The 21,077-nt window shown below is 35.2% G+C and overlaps 1 protein-coding gene across 1 annotated transcript; it reads right to left on the minus strand.

Moving 5' to 3' along the window:
• LOC120155822 (histone-lysine N-methyltransferase ASHH2-like) lies at positions 1 to 14,581 on the minus strand. Its single transcript, XM_039167285.1, is given in 21 exon segments — positions 1 to 598; positions 600 to 1,370; positions 1,518 to 1,563; positions 1,654 to 1,733; positions 2,510 to 2,589; positions 2,694 to 2,776; positions 2,878 to 2,957; positions 3,181 to 3,236; positions 3,317 to 4,097; positions 4,792 to 4,848; positions 5,459 to 5,536; positions 6,163 to 6,255; positions 7,236 to 7,352; positions 7,485 to 7,616; positions 8,324 to 8,403; positions 9,096 to 9,162; positions 9,164 to 9,266; positions 10,323 to 10,539; positions 10,686 to 12,775; positions 13,373 to 14,321; positions 14,489 to 14,581. Coding segments are annotated over 20 exon segments (6,201 nt in total). The 5' UTR covers positions 14,257 to 14,321; positions 14,489 to 14,581; the 3' UTR covers positions 1 to 292.
• Between the last annotated feature and the right edge of the window lie 6,496 nt (positions 14,582 to 21,077).

The raw sequence follows: 21,077 nt of genomic DNA on the forward strand, positions 1-21,077 counted from the left end.
TGACCAAGAAGACAAACACCATTATCACAAAGAACCTGAGATTAATTACCTTCACAACTTGGTAATTGAATAAAGTTACACATTTCCACTGGAACTTGGGCCCAGGAAACAAAGAATTGAGGGCAAATACATCAAATTTATGAATGTGAAACAAAATTCAATTCTAGGAAATTTTTCTATAAATCAATCATGTTTCTTTGGGTTCAATAAAAATCAATGGGGCCTTCACTCCAATTCTACTGGTTTATTTCATCTGATGAGTTCTCGAGCTCATTGTTTACATGTCCTACGTCTATGCAGCATGTCTACCTACATGGTTGTTTCCCAAGCTTTCGGATTTATCCCACAATGACCCTTTCCGTTTCTGTTGTCTGAAGTACTTCTTACCCAGATCATACGAGGATTCTCTCATTTTTTTCAATGTCTGTTGGATGCTCGTACCTGAAATGTCCAACTCTCGGTGGTTTCCACCAGCCGTGCTTGGAATGCTTTCATCAGGGCAACTAGAGGCAGGTTGATGGTTGTCCTGTTGCCCTTCTTTTAAGTCGGCACTAATTCTGATGGAGTTCGCATCAGAATCAGGTTGTTGAGAGTCTGTCATCAGGGGGACATGGAGGTAGGGGAGGAAATGGGTGGAAAGGCATGCCAGGGGCTATCCTCCAAGTTTCTAGACTTTCACCTTGTGGTGATCCAAACTGCTGCAAAATGGGAAGTGGAATTCCAAATGAAACCGGCAAACGGGAAATGAATCTCTTATGTGGATGAGCAACAACAGCATCAGGAAACTTCGACGGACAAACTTTTGGTTGAGGGAAACCTGTAGCAGTTGATGGAGCAGCATAAGGTGCAGCCAAAGATGTATTGAGAGGAGATGAGAACCCTGGTGGAGCATCCTGCTGAAAACTTTGGTTCCCATTGTCAATGTTAATAGTTTCACCTTTGCAAAACTTTTCATGGCATTTGTTATCCCCACTGTTCATCTTCTCTGTATGATCTGATGTTGCTCGACCTAAAGTGGATAATGTGCTACATTCAAATTTCTTTGGTGACCGTGAATCAATTTTCTCTGGATCTGCTGGCTGATCCCAACGGCTTTTCCGCTTGCGAATTCTGGTACTACTGGTTTGGGAAATACCAGCTGATGGTGAAGAGCCACCCTCCTTGGTGGAAGTATCCGTTGATGTTCCACCCACAGATTGTTTGCCGCTATTAATTGCTTCAGTAGCTTGTACGGCCTGGTCATGCCAATGATTGTTAGATGCTGAAACCCTGTGAAACTCCATCCAGCCCTCCTCCTTGTCCCTGTAGCCATGCTTTCTGACAGGTTTCCGAATCCATTTATCACGAAAATTTCGAGCTATTTGATGGACCTGTAAGGTTTGACCAATAAGATACACAATTCATCCAAGAAAAAGCTATTAAGGAAAAAAATTTGTAGTCCACAGATAACAAGATAAAGAAGTTATACTATTAAGTAATTAACAAGAGGGAACGAAAAATTAAATGTCAGTTGATACCTGTTTGTCATCATGTTCTGTGAATGACAGTATCGACTCCCTAAAGCTGCATGAGAGAAGGCATAGATTCCATGTAAAGATATATAAAAGAAGAATAGTGTGTTTAATTAAACAAGACTCGGTCGTATCTGCTAACCTCTCCCTTCCAGCACAGTAAAGACCTCCATTAATATGCTCCTGAGTAAGTATTCCCCGTCCCGCCAAATACTCTAAAACCTGCAGAGGAAGTAAGTTGCAAGCTATAGTCTTATCATAACTTAAAAGTTCCATATACCAGCTTAAGAATGACAACTCTGTGCTGGACCTAAATGCAACCTTTTTGTATTGTCCTAAAAAAAATTAGATAACCAGATAATCATGCTTACACAGAGAGAGAGACACACACAAATACAAATATATATTTGATGAATCCTATACGATGCTTCAGCCATGAAATGCAGTGGCAGACTACACAAAAGGCATTCATATTGTTGCCCTCTGTTTGTTTCAATTTTTCTCCTACATAAAGAACCATGCCCTTGGGGATCACCATTTACCATCCTGAAAGACCAGCTTAAGTAATATCCACAAAAGACAATAATGCCTAAAGGTACACTAAAAAGACGATCTAACTGCACTGACACTTATTTAACCAGGCAGCAGCAGATTTTAATCATACAATTTAGAACTATAGGTGAACTGTCTATTGCCAAAACTATTTTCCCATTTTCCTTCAAAACAAACCTAAGCATACCATTTCATAAAGCAGTAAAATGCAGTTAATTCAAATCCTATTGTTGAATATAACTATTAAAAAAAGCACTTGGTCCATGATAATGAATGTCTTCCTCGATATTTAAAATTTTCCTGAAAATATGAAAAAAGTATATCTTTTCCACTACCATTCATAGTATGATGCACCTGATATTCCAAGAATTGAAACTATATATGACACGCGCATTCACAAATATCTCCAGAAATAACAATGCAATAACACATTTTCCACACTGTACCTTTAGAAGCTTCCGAAGAATTGGAATCTTTTTGAAGTCCCTTCTATATTTCTTCAATATGTTGTGTAGCATCTGCAAACCTGAAAACGAAATCAACAACCGTTTATTTGAAAGCCAACAGAGATGCAATTGCAACAAAAGTATTCATCATTGGATGCTGTGCAGAAAAAGATCGGAAGAATACCGTTCTTGTTAATTATATCGGTCAGCACATGTCCTGATTTTGTTTTCAAAAGTGCATCAAGAATCATTGAAAGCTCTCGATTGCTGCACAATAAGAAAGCTAGAATCAAAGATTGGAAACTTATACAGCATGAGCACAAAATATATTGTTTTAAAGCATCTAAATCAAGAGGAACTAAGTTAACCTTTGAATTGCTTCACCACTGCCACCATCACCAGAAGTAGCTGTGAGAAGTAGAAGCTTCAAGTAGCCTTTAGAAGCATCCTGTCACAAATCAGAATGTTCGATGAACATGATTAGGTATGAAGATCAGAAATAAAGAAGTATGATGCAACACACAAAAATCCACATACTCATCAAAATGTGTGTCATCTTAGCATGACTTGAACACAATGCCAAAGCACAGAAAAAGCTAGTTAAAAATGATGAAAAACAAAACAATTTTCTAATCTAAAACATAGTAAGTGCAAGACATTGAATCACTAACCTTTCGCTTTGTTATTCCCCCCTCAGAATCCAGCAACTCATTAAGTTTCTCCTCCACTGCAAGCATCCAGTTGCACGCATCAGTAAAAATAGAAAACTATAAAACGGCCTCATTTCAAAACAAGAGATTTCTTAACCTGCTTCAAAACGACCAGTACTAGAATTTTCTGAGAATTTTCTGGGCTTGATAGTCGACACTTGAGATTTGTTGGATGTTATCTGAACCTTATTTCCATTCAGAGAATTACTACTCGTTTTTCTCTTCTTAATAGAGCTGGATGACTGAGAATTCCTCATCAGGGTGCGTGATTTTGCAGGAACCTTTTTGTTTTCTGCTGTATCAGACTTAGACTTCTTATTAGCATCAATAATATCAGAAGATAATTTGTTATCTGACATATTTAGAGAAGCATCTAATTTCTGAATGGAACATGAGATTTTGTTGATAGCCTTCTGTTCCTCAGTACCATCTGGCTGCACAGCTTCACTGGAAACTGTCACAGGCAAAGCTTCTTCTGGCTGAATGGCTAATTGGAATTTCCCCTTCAGATCTTCAGTTTCAACTGAACTGTTCAATTGAGACGTGGCAGAAGCAGAATGGTTCACAGAGTCCTCAGCGTCTTGCATATTTTCGAACTTTACTGCACCATCAGTTATTACACTCTCCACAGATTGCATTGCTGCACCATCTAAGGAACTCAATCTAGACATAACACCTTTAGAAACAGTCCAGGTTTCACCATCTTCAAGCATCATAGGTTCAGGAGATTCTACATCTGAATCATCATGAACAATGACTTCAGCACTAAGTGAATCACCACCTATGTAACCCCGACAATGAGGTGAACCACAATGACATTTTTTTGCAGCAGCTCCAAAAACCCTCACATAATTGTAGTCAAATGTAACCTCCTCACCCTAACAAATATACCAAGCTTGTCAGATAAATTATAATAAGATTTCTCGTACATGTAACAGAAAGACGGCACACACACACACAGAGAGAGAGAGAGAGAGAGAGAGATCCATACATAAATACATATAAATATGCATGTGCAAATGTATGTCTGAGATTGCATAAAAACAATTTCTTCAAGGTCAGTCCATGTGCCCTAGGCCTATACCCTCCAAAACTTTTCTGCCTGGACATCAGATTCAGCTTGCTCCACTCTATCCTTAAGACTACTTTCTTGACTCTTGAGGTTTTACCCTCTGTTTTTGGTTTATCTAAATATCCAACAGAAAGAATGCTGTAAATGCAATAAATTATAGGACATTTGGGGGGTTCAAGAAATGATGCATGATACTCCGATGTATACCGATCAACTTATTAAGTATCTGTCTAGTTAAGAGTCTGTGGCTCTAGAATAGGCATTTTATCATTAATATTTGCATTCTGCCCTCCACCCAATAATTTAGCATGAACTAATCATAAATCTCAAAAAAAGGATGACCAACTAATATATGGCACAAATCTATAAACAGGGTTTGCAGAGGCCTCAGGAAGCAGGCTGAACAAAACTACATTTATGGGGTTTATGTTAAATCCCATTTTCCATCCAAAAAAAAAAAAAGAAAAGATTGGCATCAACGTCATACTCTGCAAACTCACCTTCTTTATATCTCTCAATGCAAATAGTCCAATACAAATTTCACCATTCACCATCCACTGATCATGAGAAAAACAATGGAAACAAGGTTAACTATATTTATACTCAGGAAACATAAACAAGAAAAACATCAAACTATGATTGACCAAATGACATATGCAGGCAAACACCAAGGTAGTTGGCCGTATCAGACAGAAAGGTACATAGGTCAGCATGGGTGAACGACAAACCAAGCAGGTAGTCTGACATTAATAGTTAACATATTGATACATTATTAATAACAAAAATTATGCATATTAACCTATAACAAAATTGTATGCTTTGTAGGAAAACTAGACTCCACTTTAGAGTTTATTATATATCTTAAGCTTTATACATACACACAAAAAAGAACACACATATACATATTCTGCTTCACTTCACTTAGGCTAGTGCTTTTTTTTTTTGCACCTTGAGCTCGATCCAATATAAGGGCTTAAGCGCTTTGAGCCCTTAACAACATTGAGGTGGAAAGGAGACATTCCACCAAGAGATTCTATCATTCAGCTCTCATCCTAATTACGGTAGCACACACATTATAAGAATCCTACTTAACTTAGTTTTATTGGAAAACAAATCATGTTTTCTTATTAACCAATATGATAACAAAAAACTCATAGGAACATTCACCTTTTCGGTACGACAATTTGGATCACAACTATGGTTGATGAAGCGCCCCAAATTACCTTTGACATATGCATCTATTACCTGGAAGAAAGGAAAATTACCCTTGAAACTGAACAATCAAAGTAGTAGATTGACAGAAAAAATATACAGCACAATAGATTTCATTGATAAACAGAAGAAACTGAGAAAACTAAATGAAAACATTATTCAGAATGGATGGATAATTACAAACATTGGGCTGCAGAAGCAAATAAAGTTTGAACTGAGAACCAGGGATTCAAATCGCGGTCACAGTCGCGTTTACCGCGATTGCGGCCATAGCGGGTATATCGGAAGGCAGCGCTACCGCTGTTTCGCGGGCGCTATCGCGGTCGCAGACCGCTATTTAAAATCCTGCTGAGAACGCAAAGCTAAAGCCTAAAGCAGTAAGTAAGCATCCTCTGTTTCTCCAGAGTAATTTCAGTGATAAAAACATTCACCATAAACAATAAATAAAATCTACTATGTAAATAAGTCATAAACTTGTGTTTCTAGCTATGTCCACAAACATGTAGTAAGCATTTAATAATGAAATAACAAAACCAAAGACAGGCAGGAGAAAGCTAAACTTTCTTCAATTGCTACAGCCTTTTGTACCATCAGTGATGTATTCTATTTAATAGCCGTAACTTGTGTAAAATACGTATTGTAAAGGATATTATCCAAACCTCACTGCCATTCAATGTCATGAAATAGAAATGCCTCTGACCCCTCAAAGCATACTCCTTTTGCCGAGCCTCATAAGCTTGCATACCAAGCACCTGATGAACCAAACAATTCAAATACCACCTATAGTTATACATACAAAAATAAAGTGTCCACAAATATACAATCATCATAATATATAGTCCCACTCAACATGAATTATGGATTATACAACAAAAAGCCTTCAACATGTATGAGTTTTCTTTTTTGGACAATAACAAATGCCGCTTTTGAATCTATAAAAACTTAGAGAAACTTTCAGATGAGTATTACAGGAATCAGTTAACTTGCTATTTGGATTTGAAAATGGCTTGCACAAATGCAAACAGTTAGCATGATAACATATGACTACAAAGGGATCCTAATAAGAACTAGAAACACCCAACTCTACCCTTCCTCTAAGATATGAATGCTTAATTTCAATTGAAGAATGTTGAAAAGAAACAAACTTTACTGATTTCAACAGTGCAGTGCATGCTGTTAGAATAAGCCGTGTAGAAGTCTTGTTTGTTTAGGTGCCTTTTATGATAAGAAAGGATAAGTCTTAGGAGTCTTTGTAATCCCTAGCTCTAGATAGAACTTTATCTTTAACAGAAAAGCCGTGTTACAAGTTAGCAACTCAGTTTATTTAAACTACTGTAATCTCCTAATTTCCTAAATTCAATAATCAAAATTCTCTTTCATTTCCTCTTTTATTCTTTTACTCTTCTTTAGTTTATTTTCTTAGATTATAACACATGAATTAAATAAACTAAATAACAAAGTTCACCCATGACACGGCAGAACAATGCCTTAAGCATATACTTATTCAACAAATTCATTTGACAATACGTTAGGTGCTTTTACCTGAACAGTTTAGTAAGGGGTGGAAGCCTCAACAACAGTGTTCAGTATGACTGGTTTACTTTAAAGTCCCATTTACTTAAACAATCATAAAAATCAAATCTAAAGAGCCATACCATGATTCCACTATAATTTCAACAAGTCTGTCATGATCAAAAAAGCATAAAGTACAAGAAAACAAATCATATATTACCTCTCCAACATATTCAATAAGGAAATGGCCAGCAGATATATTCTCTAGCATCCTCAATCCAAAACCCTTCTTACCAAATCTGTCCCACTTCATCTTTGCATATTTGTGCTTCTGGAACTGCAAAAATAGACATTTGGAATAAAATAACATTCTCTTCAAAAAAGCCCTCTTAGAAGTTAGAAACACACACAACAGAACATAGACTGCATATTTATTGTACGTTTTCATATACTAAAAACAGTGAAGAACCTGTTGATTTGAACAGAGGTCCCCACAAGGACAGGTGCCTTGGACACATTCAATGTTCAGCATCCGATTTAGGCATTCATCCCCACAACCAAGCTTCCCGGCCGGAGGTCTTTCGCACTGGCAAACCATTACCTGCTTAAAACGACTGAAATATTAATAATTTGGGGGGGGGGGGGAGCTCAAAACAGAATAACCACTTTTTTCCGGTTCAACTAAAGTGTATATTATATGCTAATATTTGTGATCCACTGAGAAAATTAAAGCAACGAAATAAAGGAATCAGCCAGTTTAACCTATAAAGTGTATTATCCAATAGATGGGATCAAATTCTACCTTCAACAAGGAATTAGGAGAGGGTATTAAGTCAAAAACTCTAACCTTATTTGTGTAGTCTAGAGTCTAGACCTAGAGCCCTACACATTAACAAGAATAACTAAAGAAGGTGCCAAGGTAATTGAAAATACTAAATACTTCCCAAATCCCAACACAACACCCTACCCCTAAAGTAAGAAGAAGAAGCAATAAAGAATTCCACCCATCATGAATACATATGCCGACACTGAACTCATGATAATTCTAATAATAAAAACTACATTACATAATCACATGAATTCATCGGGTCAACATAAAATCTATAGGAAGGAAAAGGTGGAAATGAACAAGATTTACAAGACCTGAAAAGATTAATAAGCTTGCTCTCCCAGATAAACTTATAGTGCCTCTAGTAATTATTACCATTACAACAAGAAGGAATGAGTATAGTAAGAAAATGAAAATTCAACTGCAGACAAAATAGCATGCAAACATATAATGAAATCAAGTGAGGTTCAGAATCAAACCTCATCAATGGTTTGCGTTTTTCGGCCACGGTGCAAAAATTGGTTACTATCAAGACGCCAAAAATGTGAAGGTGCTGATACTGCAATAAATTGGAAAGTGAATATGGAAGGAAGATCAAACAGGAAAGGCTTAAGGACTACTTTTGGCCTATAGTAGACTCAATTTATCATTTTCGCCCCTATAGTTTTTCCCCATCAATTTAGCCCTCAAAGTTGTTTAGGGGCATCATCCTAGCCCTCAAAGTCCGTTTTGACAAATAGAACCGTTAGTCTTCTGCGCTTATCGACCACATCAGCCAATATAGTTGATGTGGCTTGATGATGACGTGACATTTATTAAAAAAAATAAATAATAAAATATTTAAAATATTTACAAAATACAACGGTTAGAAAAATTTCCCAATAATTTGACCTAATCCCTTAATCTCACTGAAATAAATTATAAAATTTTGGGAATTTTTCTAATCGTTGTGTTTAGAAATTTTTTAACCTAATCCCTTAATCCAAAGATGTAGAAGACTCACAATTCTTTTAGACAAAATGGTTAACGGACTTTGAGGGTTAGGTTGATGTCCCTAAACAACTTCGAGGGCTAAATTGATGCAAAAAAAAAACATACGGTCGAAAATGATAAATTTGGTTTACTACATGGGCAAAAGTAGCCCTTAAGCCAAAAGGAAAGAAGAGCGCAAAAAGACAGTCATCATACTAAAACAACATCTCTGTCTACAATTCATTCATGCAGTTTGGCCATAAATAGCAAACATCATACCTGTCATACATTTAGCTTCAATACCCTTTTTCCAATTCCTTATGATTGAAGCCATAAAAACCATCTTCCTCAGCATCTGATATGCCCAACTCAGTATTAATATCAGCATTGGACTTCTCTTGTGGGATTGAGCAATCAGAAAATGCTTTATCCACGTTGTCGACACAGACCCTTCCACGTAAATGACAAAACAGAATTAATATTAGGTATCAGACTGTCTAAGCTTACGAAAAGATACAAAATAAGAACACACCTGAAATGGAGAACATATTATACACTATATCTCAACCAAAAGAGAACATTTGATCAGATAGTAAGATGCCATGGTTTATGAAGATTGTAATCATTAGAAGAACAGCCAAATAAATTTGCACAAGTTGGGTATTGCTTTATGCTCAGGTGAAACACAACAAACAATTAGCAATATACTACAATAAATCTTGTACATATACATTCAGAAGGCCAAGCAATCCTGAAATATAAAGAAGACTTCCTTGGATAAAAAGGACTTAAGAGAGAAGATAAACAATATCCTTCTCATACAGCTTCCACCATGAAAACTTTTAAAGGAATTGAAAAATCCAGTGAGAGGGCAATTGCTTCGATAGAAAAGTAGTTCAAAATAAAATCCGACTGCATAGGGACCAGAACTCCAAACTTCCAAAGCCATGAATGGTATGGTTCTTATATTTCATTTTACTTCTAAAAAAATTAATAATAAATAACAATGCATCAGCCATAAATTTTAAAATCATCCTGATTTTAGCTCAATTAAAATGTGACTTAGAGTACTGGCAGTAATATGCAACAGTTAGAACCTAGAATCTTCTGTGAAAGAAAATAAGATGGCAGTCATTTTCCATAAATTCACTAAACTTGGGAACAAAACAGCCTCCAAAACCAACTCCGAACCATGATGGAATCAAGATTCCAGTCCAAATTACATCGATACCACTAGGCTGAGAAAAGCATAAACCAACCAAACAAAATTCGCAGGATCCATAGGTAAACCACACTTATGATCATTGCAGTTCATAAGATATGTGGATAATAGCTAAACAAACAATCCTTCCCGTATCAGATATGTATTATGTGTTTGGACAAGCAGTTGACTATTCTCAAACATTTGAGAGCTAACCAAACAAACATGGAAAAACCAGTATTTAATAAATAATTTACATAAATTGCAGTCTAAGATGATAAAGAGATGTATTAAATGATAGATACCAACGGCATGCCTCATCGATTGACTTTACAAGTGAAACTGGTATCCTCCGCCATTTATGACAATCATCACAACGCACCCAAGCATTATCAGGCAGTGTAGACTGCTGCATGACACAATTTGGTAGCAAGTCAACATTATACAAATCTGCATGCACAATATTGTTGCCAGTATTTGAGTCCTTATTATCATCTGAAATCTGATTTCCTGCAGCACCAACTATTACAAAAATAATTAAAACAGTCTCCAACTTCTATTATGAATCAATTTATCCCAATGGCACGGAATAAGAATGACAACTGATATGTGAAAATTGTAGAATAGATTAATAATAATAATTCTATCAGGAAAGGAAGTTCCAGTACCTGTGACTAGGCTCTTTCCTCCCCCGGTTACAATCTCTTCATCATAACCTTTCTCCTTTACTTTGCTGTTACTAACTGTCTTCGACTCATCTTCCCTCCTCTTAGAAGAACTTCCTTTCCTGCTCCTTGCAAAATCAGAGATTCTGGACTTTCCCTTGCTCACTCCCTGAGATTTTGAACTTTTGGAAAATTGATTACGCTTGTGATTAGAGGAAGAGATATGTTTATGGTTCTTTGCATCTGGAACATCGGGACTGAAACAACCTTTATCCATACTTTCTGACATTTCTGTAACCTCTTTGGGGACTCCAAGCTCGTTCTCTGTTGAAGCATTTGCAGCAAAGGATGAAATAAGAGCCTTGCAGGAGACAAACCCATTATCCATTGTTTTTTGCCCACCTCGGCGACTCTTTGATGATTTAGCTTTCCTGATGCTGTCTGCACCGGAAGATTTATAATTTTCCTTTTTCTTCCCCCTCTTGCTACCCTTACTACTCTTAACAGCTCCAGAAGTATTCAAAGCCATATCATTTGACTTTTCTTGGTGTATTAAACCAACTTGTAAATCAGGAATTGTATTGATCACTTCTGAATCTGGTGAAGTTCCAGGATCCATGCACTTGTTCTCTATTGCTTCTTGAGATGCTTCACCCACTGGATCAGACTGATTTACAAGGGAAATATCAACAGCATATTCAGCAAACTTCTCAACATCTTCAGCACTCCTTACAACCTTATTTGCTTGTTTTATTTCCGTAATAAAAGCATCTGAGCATGTTTTCACAATTTCCCGGTTTTCCTTAGAATGAAACTGCATTTCACTACCCGGTTCTCCTGCTTTATCTTCAACAACATTTTCCTTCCCATAATTACTAAAAGCACCAACAGAAACTGACGGACCAACCACTTTTGCAACCAAAGTATTCAGATTACTCGGAGCAACTTCCTTGCCCACTTTAATCTTCAGACGTAAGCATCCAGTTGAACTTTTACTTATCCCACTTTTTTCATTTCTTTTTCGACCAGCCCGGTTTTTGTTACGTTTCCGGCTACCCCTACCTTTGGAAGGTTCTTGATTCTGCATTCCATTACACAAAAGATCAGGACATGGCTCAAGAAATTTTGTAATATTATTGAGCAATCCCCAAATGGAAGAACGGGCTGGTTTTGACAAACAGCTTCTCTTCCTTCTTGAAGCTTTGAAATGGAATTCAACATTTTCATGCGCAAGTTGCAGTTTTTTGCTACTGCAGTTTCTAGCAACCCTTTTTGCAGGAGCCTTTCGGCTTGATTTACTTTTCTGTCTTCTCCTTCGAGAACATGAGGATGCAGTTGGACAATTTTTAGTTTCTGAAACACAATCAACCTTGACAATATCCTTTCTTTCATTTTCTCTTTGTCCAAAACAATCAATTGAACTGCTAGAGCTAATTGCAGCACAAGCCTCCTTTGTCAAAAGATCTGGTGTATCCAACCTCCCAGCCAAGCCATTTTCACCAACTTCAATGCATTGACATGACAAAGAAATTGATTTATTAGAAAGACAGTTTGCACCTTGCTCAAAAGAACCCCTGTTCAAGTTGTAGGCCTTTCCGTTAGAAATTATTGTTTCACTGGATGTCTCAACCCTTGTACCTGTAGGGACATCAGTCCCCTCAGAAGCCTCCGCAACACAATCTCTTGATGGACTATTAACATTCTTACAATCAGTTTGTTCATTCTGTTGTGTGTCCAATGATATGCTTGAAGCCAACAACTCAATGCATAAATCATCATTACTTCTAATTTCCATAGGTTTGGTAGAACCTTCCAATGATATATCACTGCTACTCAAATCTCTCCGGTTATGCCAGTCATAACTACCCAATGAATCACATGTTCGTTGTAAGTTGGAAATTGTCTCAGCACAACATGAAGTCGATATCTTGCTGCACAAATCATATTCTATAATGGGTGAAGCACCACTTTCCCCATTGGGTGAAGCACCACTTTCCCCATTTAGAGAAGGACCAGTGATAGTGTTACTATCCTTCAGGTCATGTTGATCGGGACAATCACTCTTGCAACCACTAAAGGCTATTGATAATGGAACCAAGTTACTACCCTGAATAGATGGCATTTGGTTGCAAATATTAGTCTCAATGTCAGTTAATATCTCTCGATTTTCTTCCATGGCTACTTCCAAAGAGGAACAGTAGGTACTTGTATCATCGTTACTCCTATGTTCACCAGTTGCATCCATTAAGTCAAAGGGCACTTCAAAATTCTGTGAAGGCAATATTTGGTTCAGAACATCAGTCCCTTGACTCTTTACCGAATAATTTTTCTCTTTACACTTCTCTTCCCTATATTCCACAGTCCCCTGCAGAATAGAACCATTAACTCTCTCATCATCCTTTTGATTATCCTGTATAATGGAATTTATAGGTGAAGCGGACACAGTGTTTAGTTCTGATGGCATTTTGCCACCCCGTGATACGTCAGTTACTGAGTCAAGATAATCAACTACACCCTGATTATCAGTCAAACAAATCACACCTTGATTATTGCCCTTACATTCTTCTATCATCAAGCCAACCATATTTTCATCATTGCCACTACTCAAAGAAGCAGTGTTCTCATCCTGAGACAAGCCTAATGATCCATCCATAGCAGTTGTACCATCCACTCCAGAAGATCCACTCTTTGCCAAGCACATATCAGTTTTTGATTCATGAACATCAATGTTACCCTCATTTTCATTCAAACAAACCCCATGCTCACTGATCCTATCACCCTTCAGTTCATTTGAACCAGAATCTACATTTTCACACTGAATTTCATTCGAACAACCCGTACTATCAACATAACCCGTTAATTTCTCTGGCCCAGAACAATCTATATTTTCAACTTGATTATCATTTAAACAAACCACAGTATCACCACAAATATCACCAATCAATTCCTTTGATCCAGAACCATCTAAATTCTCACTCTGATTTCCATTGGAACAAACTGTACTATCACCATATGTATCAGGCCTCAACTTCTTTGTAAAAGAAACATCCACTTTCCCGTCTTGATTTTCAATTGAGTAATCAGAATCATTCACACTTTCGCCCTTATCTTCCAAACAAACCACAGTATCACCATTTCTATTACCCATCATTTCCTTCAAACTATAATCATCTACAAGCTCACCCTGATTATTTCTCACACAAACCAAACTATCACTGCACATATAACTCGTCAATTCTTTTAAACAAGAGGCATCAGCTTTTTCACCCCCATTTTTCTTCAAACAGACCGAGTTTTCACAACATTCACCGGCCATCAGTTCCTTCATTCCAGAACCATCCAATTGGACCTCACACTTTATTCCAACTCTGCAATCAATATCCCCAGAGCTTCTGCAACCAGTGTTATCATCTTCACCCGGTTGAGTGGCACAATCCCTGATAGAATCAATCACAACACAATCCCGTTGCTCAGAGACAAGTTTCTCCATTGACTCATAGCAGCAATGTTGCTCCGCACCGGAACCTTCAAGCGAAGGCTCGTTAAGCAAAGTCACCCTCCCAAACGAACCCATCGCAATTGTTTCCAAACAAATTATCATCAATGCAGCAAACCCATTACTCCAAACCTACATAAGAACTGAAAAAAAAAGGAAAAAAGAAAATTTACCCAATCATTAAAATCAAGCTTATCCCTTTACTAATATAGTGCACCCTCAAATTTACCGCCAACGAATCCCTAGCCCCCTATAATCACTCCGTTTCCCATAAAACCTTAATAAAATAAATAAATAAATAAAAACATACCTTGTCAAAGTTCTCTCTGAGAAGAACCCCGGAGAAAACCCTAGAATCCTTTTTCTCTACACAATCCAAAACCCTACATCTAAGAGTCTAAACACTAATGCATATAGGAAAACAAACATAATTTAAAAACAGGGATAATACATGGAAATAATTAACCACGAAGAAAAAAATTTAACAAAAAAAGTGAAGAAAAGCATTATACTTTGTTAGAGAGAGGAGAAATCAGGCCGTTGAAGAAAGGGATAAAAAAGTCCTTTTCATATTTTTATTTTTATTAAAATAGTGGATTTTTTTAATAAACCTGTTTGGGGGAAAGGAATATGAGAGAGAGAATAAGAGAATGAAAAAGGAAGAACAGAAGGAAAGAAGGGAGATAGATGAAAATATCAATTTTGACCTTTTTAATTTCGACAATGATGCTCTTTGTTTACCCATTTGACACGTGTGTTCCTTATGGGTACTGTTGTCATTTAATCATAGAATTTCGTCTTTCATTTATATGTAAATGTGTTGACATGAAAATAGTCTTTCATTTAAGACTACCACCACTTAAGTGGTGTTTATTTTTTACAGAGGTAAAAAGTTTGTAGTCTGCGTATTATATTTATAGGTATTTACAAGCATCTACAGTAGAAAAGGTGGACCAAAAGTCTGCAGTCTGCAAGAAGAATACTGTTTATTTTTTAAGTCTGTAGACTGCTAAAATGAACTGAAATATAAATAAACTGATTTTTTAAACTTAAAAGAGTTTTGTAATACTGAGATTTAAATAATTTTAGTTTTACAATACTGAAATTTAAAATAAATTATTTAAAATAAATCAATCCATACAACTACAATAATAAATCAATCCATATTTTAAAATAAATCAATCTATACAGATAAATTATTTAAAATAAATCAATCTATACTAATAAATTATTTAAAATAAATCAATCAATATTTTAAAATAAATCAATCCATACTAATAAATTATTTAAAATAAATCAATCCATATTTTAAAATAAATCAATCTATACTAATAAATTATTTAAAATAAATTAATCCATACAACTACAATAATAAATCAATCTATATTTTAAAATAAATCAATCTATACAAATAAATTATTTAAAATAAATCAATTCATACTAATAAATTATTTAAAATAAATCAATCCATATTTTAAAATAAATTAATTCATATTTTAAAATAAATCAATCCATATTTTAAAATAATATATTTTAAAATAAATTATTTTATAATAAATTATTTTAAAATAAATTATTTTAAAATAAATTATTTTATAATAAATTATTTTATAATAAATTATTTTATAATAAATTGTTTTAAAATAAATTATTTTATAATAAATTATTTGAAAATAAATTATTTTATAATAAATTATTTTAAAATAAATTATTTTAAAATAAATAACCTTATTAAATTATTTAAAATTATTTTAATAAATAACTATATTTTTTAATTGTTCTTGAAGAGGTTTGAAGACCTTTGAAGACATAAAACCAAGTTTGCACCAAGAAGAGCTCGCGCAGACGTTTGAAGAGCTTCTGTCTTCTAAAAAAACAATCTGCGAAACCTAATATATGCGCGACGCAGACATAAGTGGTTTGAAGAACTTGCACAGTAAAAACAAACATCACCTTAATGTAGGAGTAGCTGTAATTGATTTGAATATGATATACATAATATGCTAATTTAGATATAAAAATAATGTAATAAATAAGATTAATATGTTTTTATAATACTAAAAAACATTTAAATGAAACTATGAAGTATTTTGCTTATCTAATTTTCACACATCCACCTAAAAAAACACTCGGATATGAATTCATTAAGTAGTTTCAGTGATTAAATAAAATATTGTTCTCTTTAGAAGTCTTGAGTTTAAGCAACTATGTCTATTGATATGTGTACGTTGTCAATAACTAAAAAAAATTATTAACAGGGGTAATCGTCTCTGCCTAGATCCATCTTTTATGGTAGTGGTGTTTGATGTCGGTTAACCATACTATTAAACAATCTGGTTAATCATTATAACAATTACTGCATTTTATTAACTATTCAATGATTCAGTTACACAAATTAATCTGTAACCTATTATAAATTTCTTTTTCACATTTTTATTCCTTAATTTTAAAAAAATACATATTAATATTATATATTACTTAATACATCTACATAATAAATTTGCATACTTTTATATATATTTTTTCGTACAAAAAGTTAAAAAGAAACGACTACGTTTTGGATTACACTATTAGGGTTTCTTTCCCTCTTATCTTCTTCGATCAGTTGAATTTCGATATATGGCTCTTTCCATCTATTAACTCCCTCGTTCACACTTAATGCGATTTCGGCCAGACGATCAGCGCAAGCATTTGCTTCTCTCAAGATACGAGACACTTCTCTGACATCTAATTCTTTCATGAGGTCCATGCACTCTCTCACCAAGGTTTTCTGTTGCAGGTCTTCGATCATCGATTCATCTCCGTTAATGGTTTCAGTGACTTCCAAGGCATCAGATTCCACTCGTAAGTTTTCTAAACTCGGATCCTTCGCTATTAACAAGCCTTGTTTGATTCCCCAAATCTCGGCTGTAGTATTGTTGCCCTTACCGAAATTTGCTGTATAACTGCAGATTCAACATCCTTTGTAATAGCTGAAGAGGCCTCCAGCCGCTACGGTGCCTGAAGAGTTTCTGCATGCTCCATCGGAGTTTAAGGTGAGGGAACCTTTAGATGGTTTGATCCATCTAACCTATCTGGGTTCTCTGGTATACTCTTCTTTCTTTTTCTCATATGCTTTCTTTAGATCTAGGGTTACATTGCAGCCATATCAAAAGATATGGTTTGGGTTCCTGGTTATATTTTTAAAGATCGCTTCATTCCTCTCCTTCCAAATACCCCATATTGTGGTGGAGAACACGAAATCCCATCCTATTCCTTCTGTGTTTGATTTCTTCGAAACACTATTCTTTTGATCCAACTAATAATATCTGTAGCATCAATTAATTTCATTTTTGTAGTAACGCTCCACATCTTCCCAAGTAGATTTTGTTGTTTTACCAAGACGCCCTGTCATTCTTTACATTTCGCATCTGTCGTCATCTTTTTCTTCCAATGAATTTCATTTGTGTTTAACCTGTTCAAGCATCATAACCATATGAAAAATCTGATGTGCTCAGTAGTATTTATCCTCCAAATCCATCCAAAATTATTGTTATTTCCCTCTTCTTCACTTCTGTTCACAATGTTTTTGAAGGCAGTTCTAACAGAGAATTTACCATCTTTAATGAACCCCGTTAGCCGTCTTTGTATCAGATTATTCCTCAGAATCTGAATTTCTTATATCTGATTCAGTGTCTCAACAGAAATCATATTTCTAACTTACTGCATATCTCATTCCTGATAAGGAGATATGTAATGAGCAACCTTCTCGACTTTATAGGAGGTATTGAGATTTAAAATTGCTTTCCAAGAGGCTCCTTTCCTACTCACCAGTCGTGCCAAAAGCTGACCTGTTCGTCCGTGTTAATTTTCCATCTGCAACCTTTCTTGATGATGAATCGAGTTTTCAATAATTCCTTCCAAGTAGATGAATTATAGTTCTTAGCTTTGCACTCCATAAAGGAAGTCTGTTTTAGGTACTTTTCACACAAAAAATTTACATCAAAAAGAGTCTTGTTCTGAAAAAAGACGCCAACCATTCTTACCAAGCAACGCTAAATTCATATCTCTCGCTTTTCAAAAGCCCAAACCTCCTGCTTTCTTTCCTTTGCACACTTCGTTCCAATTCACCAAGTGGTTATGTTTGTAATCGATTTCACCTCCCCATAGGAAATTCCTATTAAGCTTATCAAGCTGATTCCAAACCGTCGTGGGAAGAAGGGTCGTTTCCATTGTGTGGACAGGGATGCCTGCTGTTACCGTCTGAATCAAAGTACGTCTCCCTGCCATGGAACCGGCTAGTTTATCCATAACCTTTTCCAATATGTGAGAGTAAGTGTTTGGGTTGTGGTGGTTATGGATAATAGCCACTCCCAAGTACGTTCCAAGGTCTGTAGTGAGAGAAATTCCACTCAGCGAGCTTAAGTAATCCACTGTGTCTTGACTTATATTGGGCGAGATGAACATTTTGGATTTCTGTAAGTTAATCGAAAGACCCGAAGCTTTGCTGAACATGTTGAGACATTCCTTGGCTCTACTAACTTGCAATGCATTTGCTTCCTTGAATAAAAGAATGTCATCTGCAAAAAAATAGATGACTACCATCAGTGCCTCTTCTTGTTAACTTTAAACCTTTCCAATCCCCATTATCAACTTCTTCAAGAATAACGTGAGATAATCTTTCCATAACTCAAATGAATAGATAAGCTTTCATCATGGAATAATTTAAGCACATATCGATTAGTAATAGTCCAAAACGCCATCAAAAATTTAAAAATAAATCTTTAGTAAATATAAAATAAACATGATAACTCAAAGTCTCTTCATGTACAAAATGAACAAATACGCTAATAATGGGTCTCAATGTCTTATTCCTCTTTCCACAAAGCATGCATAGATGCATAACTAATACAATGCATAATAATTCTAACCAACAAAATTGAAATACTTATATTGATTAATGTGTCTTCTATAAACATTCATTATAATTTTTATTTTATTTTTTTGCATAGAATGAATGACTTTCCGTACTAAATTAATATTATCGTGGGAATGATTTTAGTCTACTAATAATTATCTTGGCTATAATTTTGTATAAAATCATACATAAGCTGATCATACGAAATTGAATGAAATAATCTGGAGGGCCAACCTTTGGTAAAAGGACGATAAGAGTTTAATTAGTTTGACATGTACAAGCTCACCACCAAATACATGTCGAACAAATTTGTGCACAATTTTGCCAATAATGTCTCTATTATTTTACCAGTGATAACGCTAGTTACCTATCTTTACTCATATTTGAAAAATTAAAATATTATATATATAATTAAAAAAACTGTAAAAGTCAAAAAAATGAAAAATTGAAGGATTGTTATAAATATATTAAATTTTCAGTCAATAAATTTATTTTGATATAAAAAAAAATGAAAGTTCAAATATCAAAAGAGATAAAAAGAAAATTGACGACGATTTTTTTTTTTAAAAGTTGAAATGCCAAAATATCATTAAGCCTGAAATATTCATAAATGATTGTTCATAAGTGATTGATCATAAAGATCAAGTTACCACTTGATACATTCATGCATATATATATATATATATATATATATATATATATATATATATATATAGTGTCGCCATTTATTTTCGTCGGATCGTGTTTTCACATGTTATTATTTATTGCATATAGTATATATATGTATTATATAATATATACATAGTATGTTACATACTTTAATAGTATGTATTATTACTTATACATGTTAAACATTGTTGCATGCCTAAACATGTTGGCCCAGAATAATTACAAAGTTGCTTCAAATACAACACATGACCCAGTGGCCCAGCAAAGCACTTGGAGCCGCTCGAACCGTAAGCAGTGATCCAACCCGAACCGCCCAGACCAGCGATCGCGACCCGCTGGAGCCCCTGGATCGATTTAGACCCGGTTTGAAATCCTAGGGTTTCAAACTTCTCTCATCCACATGCGCCGCAAGCCTCCCTCACGCTGCACAGTCGAATCCCTCGGTCAACAGAGCTCGCCTTTCCCAGTGACGTGGTGTTAGAGGACTCATCAACCGCCAATAAACACAAGCAAACCATAAATATTAGTGTTCTACTCGAATTCAAATACCCAAAAATAGAGGTACTTGAACACTATAAATAACATGTAATCCCCACTGTATTTTTCACGATTCGAATATATACAAGGCACACTCGAAATACATGAAATACAAGTAATTTTCACACCCAAAATACACAAGGAACGATCGTTCGAAGCATTTCTTTGCAATATTTTGAGAGAAAACAAAGGTAAAAAGGCTTATCCTTTCCGATTCTTGGCTTGTATGTTGTCTTCTTTAAGTGTATGACCCAACCGCCGATGAAAGGAGGGGTGGTGGTCGAAACATTTTTCCTAGATCTACGTATATCTGAGGCTTTTTGAAAAACCAAACTTTGTTTTTTAGTAGAGAAGAAAAATAGCTTTTTAAAAATATATATTTTTTCGTATTTCGTCGCTGATGAACGGTGGTCGGCGAGACGACGTGTGGCCTATTTCTAGAGAAAGCGGCGGCGTATTCATCTTGTGGATGAACAGATGAGAGGAAAACATAAAGGGGGAGGGGGATGCGTTTTAAAAAATGAGGAAGTGAAATGTTTAAGGCCAAATGTTGGCCTTTATATGACCCATAAGCCCGACCCGATGACCCGAAGGGATTCACGTGTTTTTTAGGGAAGTGGGTAAATCACCCTTTTGGTCCCCTTTATTTTTAAATGCCTCATTCTGACCCAAAATTCAATTTTCACATCAAATTCCCTTTGAATTTGTCCCCAATTTTGATCTTTCTTTCAAATCAACCCTTATTATATATTTATATATATATATAATTATATTTTTCATTTATTGTTTATATTTT

Source organism: Hibiscus syriacus, unplaced genomic scaffold, assembly GCF_006381635.1.
Source record: "Hibiscus syriacus cultivar Baekdansim isolate YM2019G1 unplaced genomic scaffold, ASM638163v2 tig00111208_pilon, whole genome shotgun sequence".
Lineage (NCBI taxonomy): Eukaryota > Viridiplantae > Streptophyta > Magnoliopsida > Malvales > Malvaceae > Hibiscus > Hibiscus syriacus.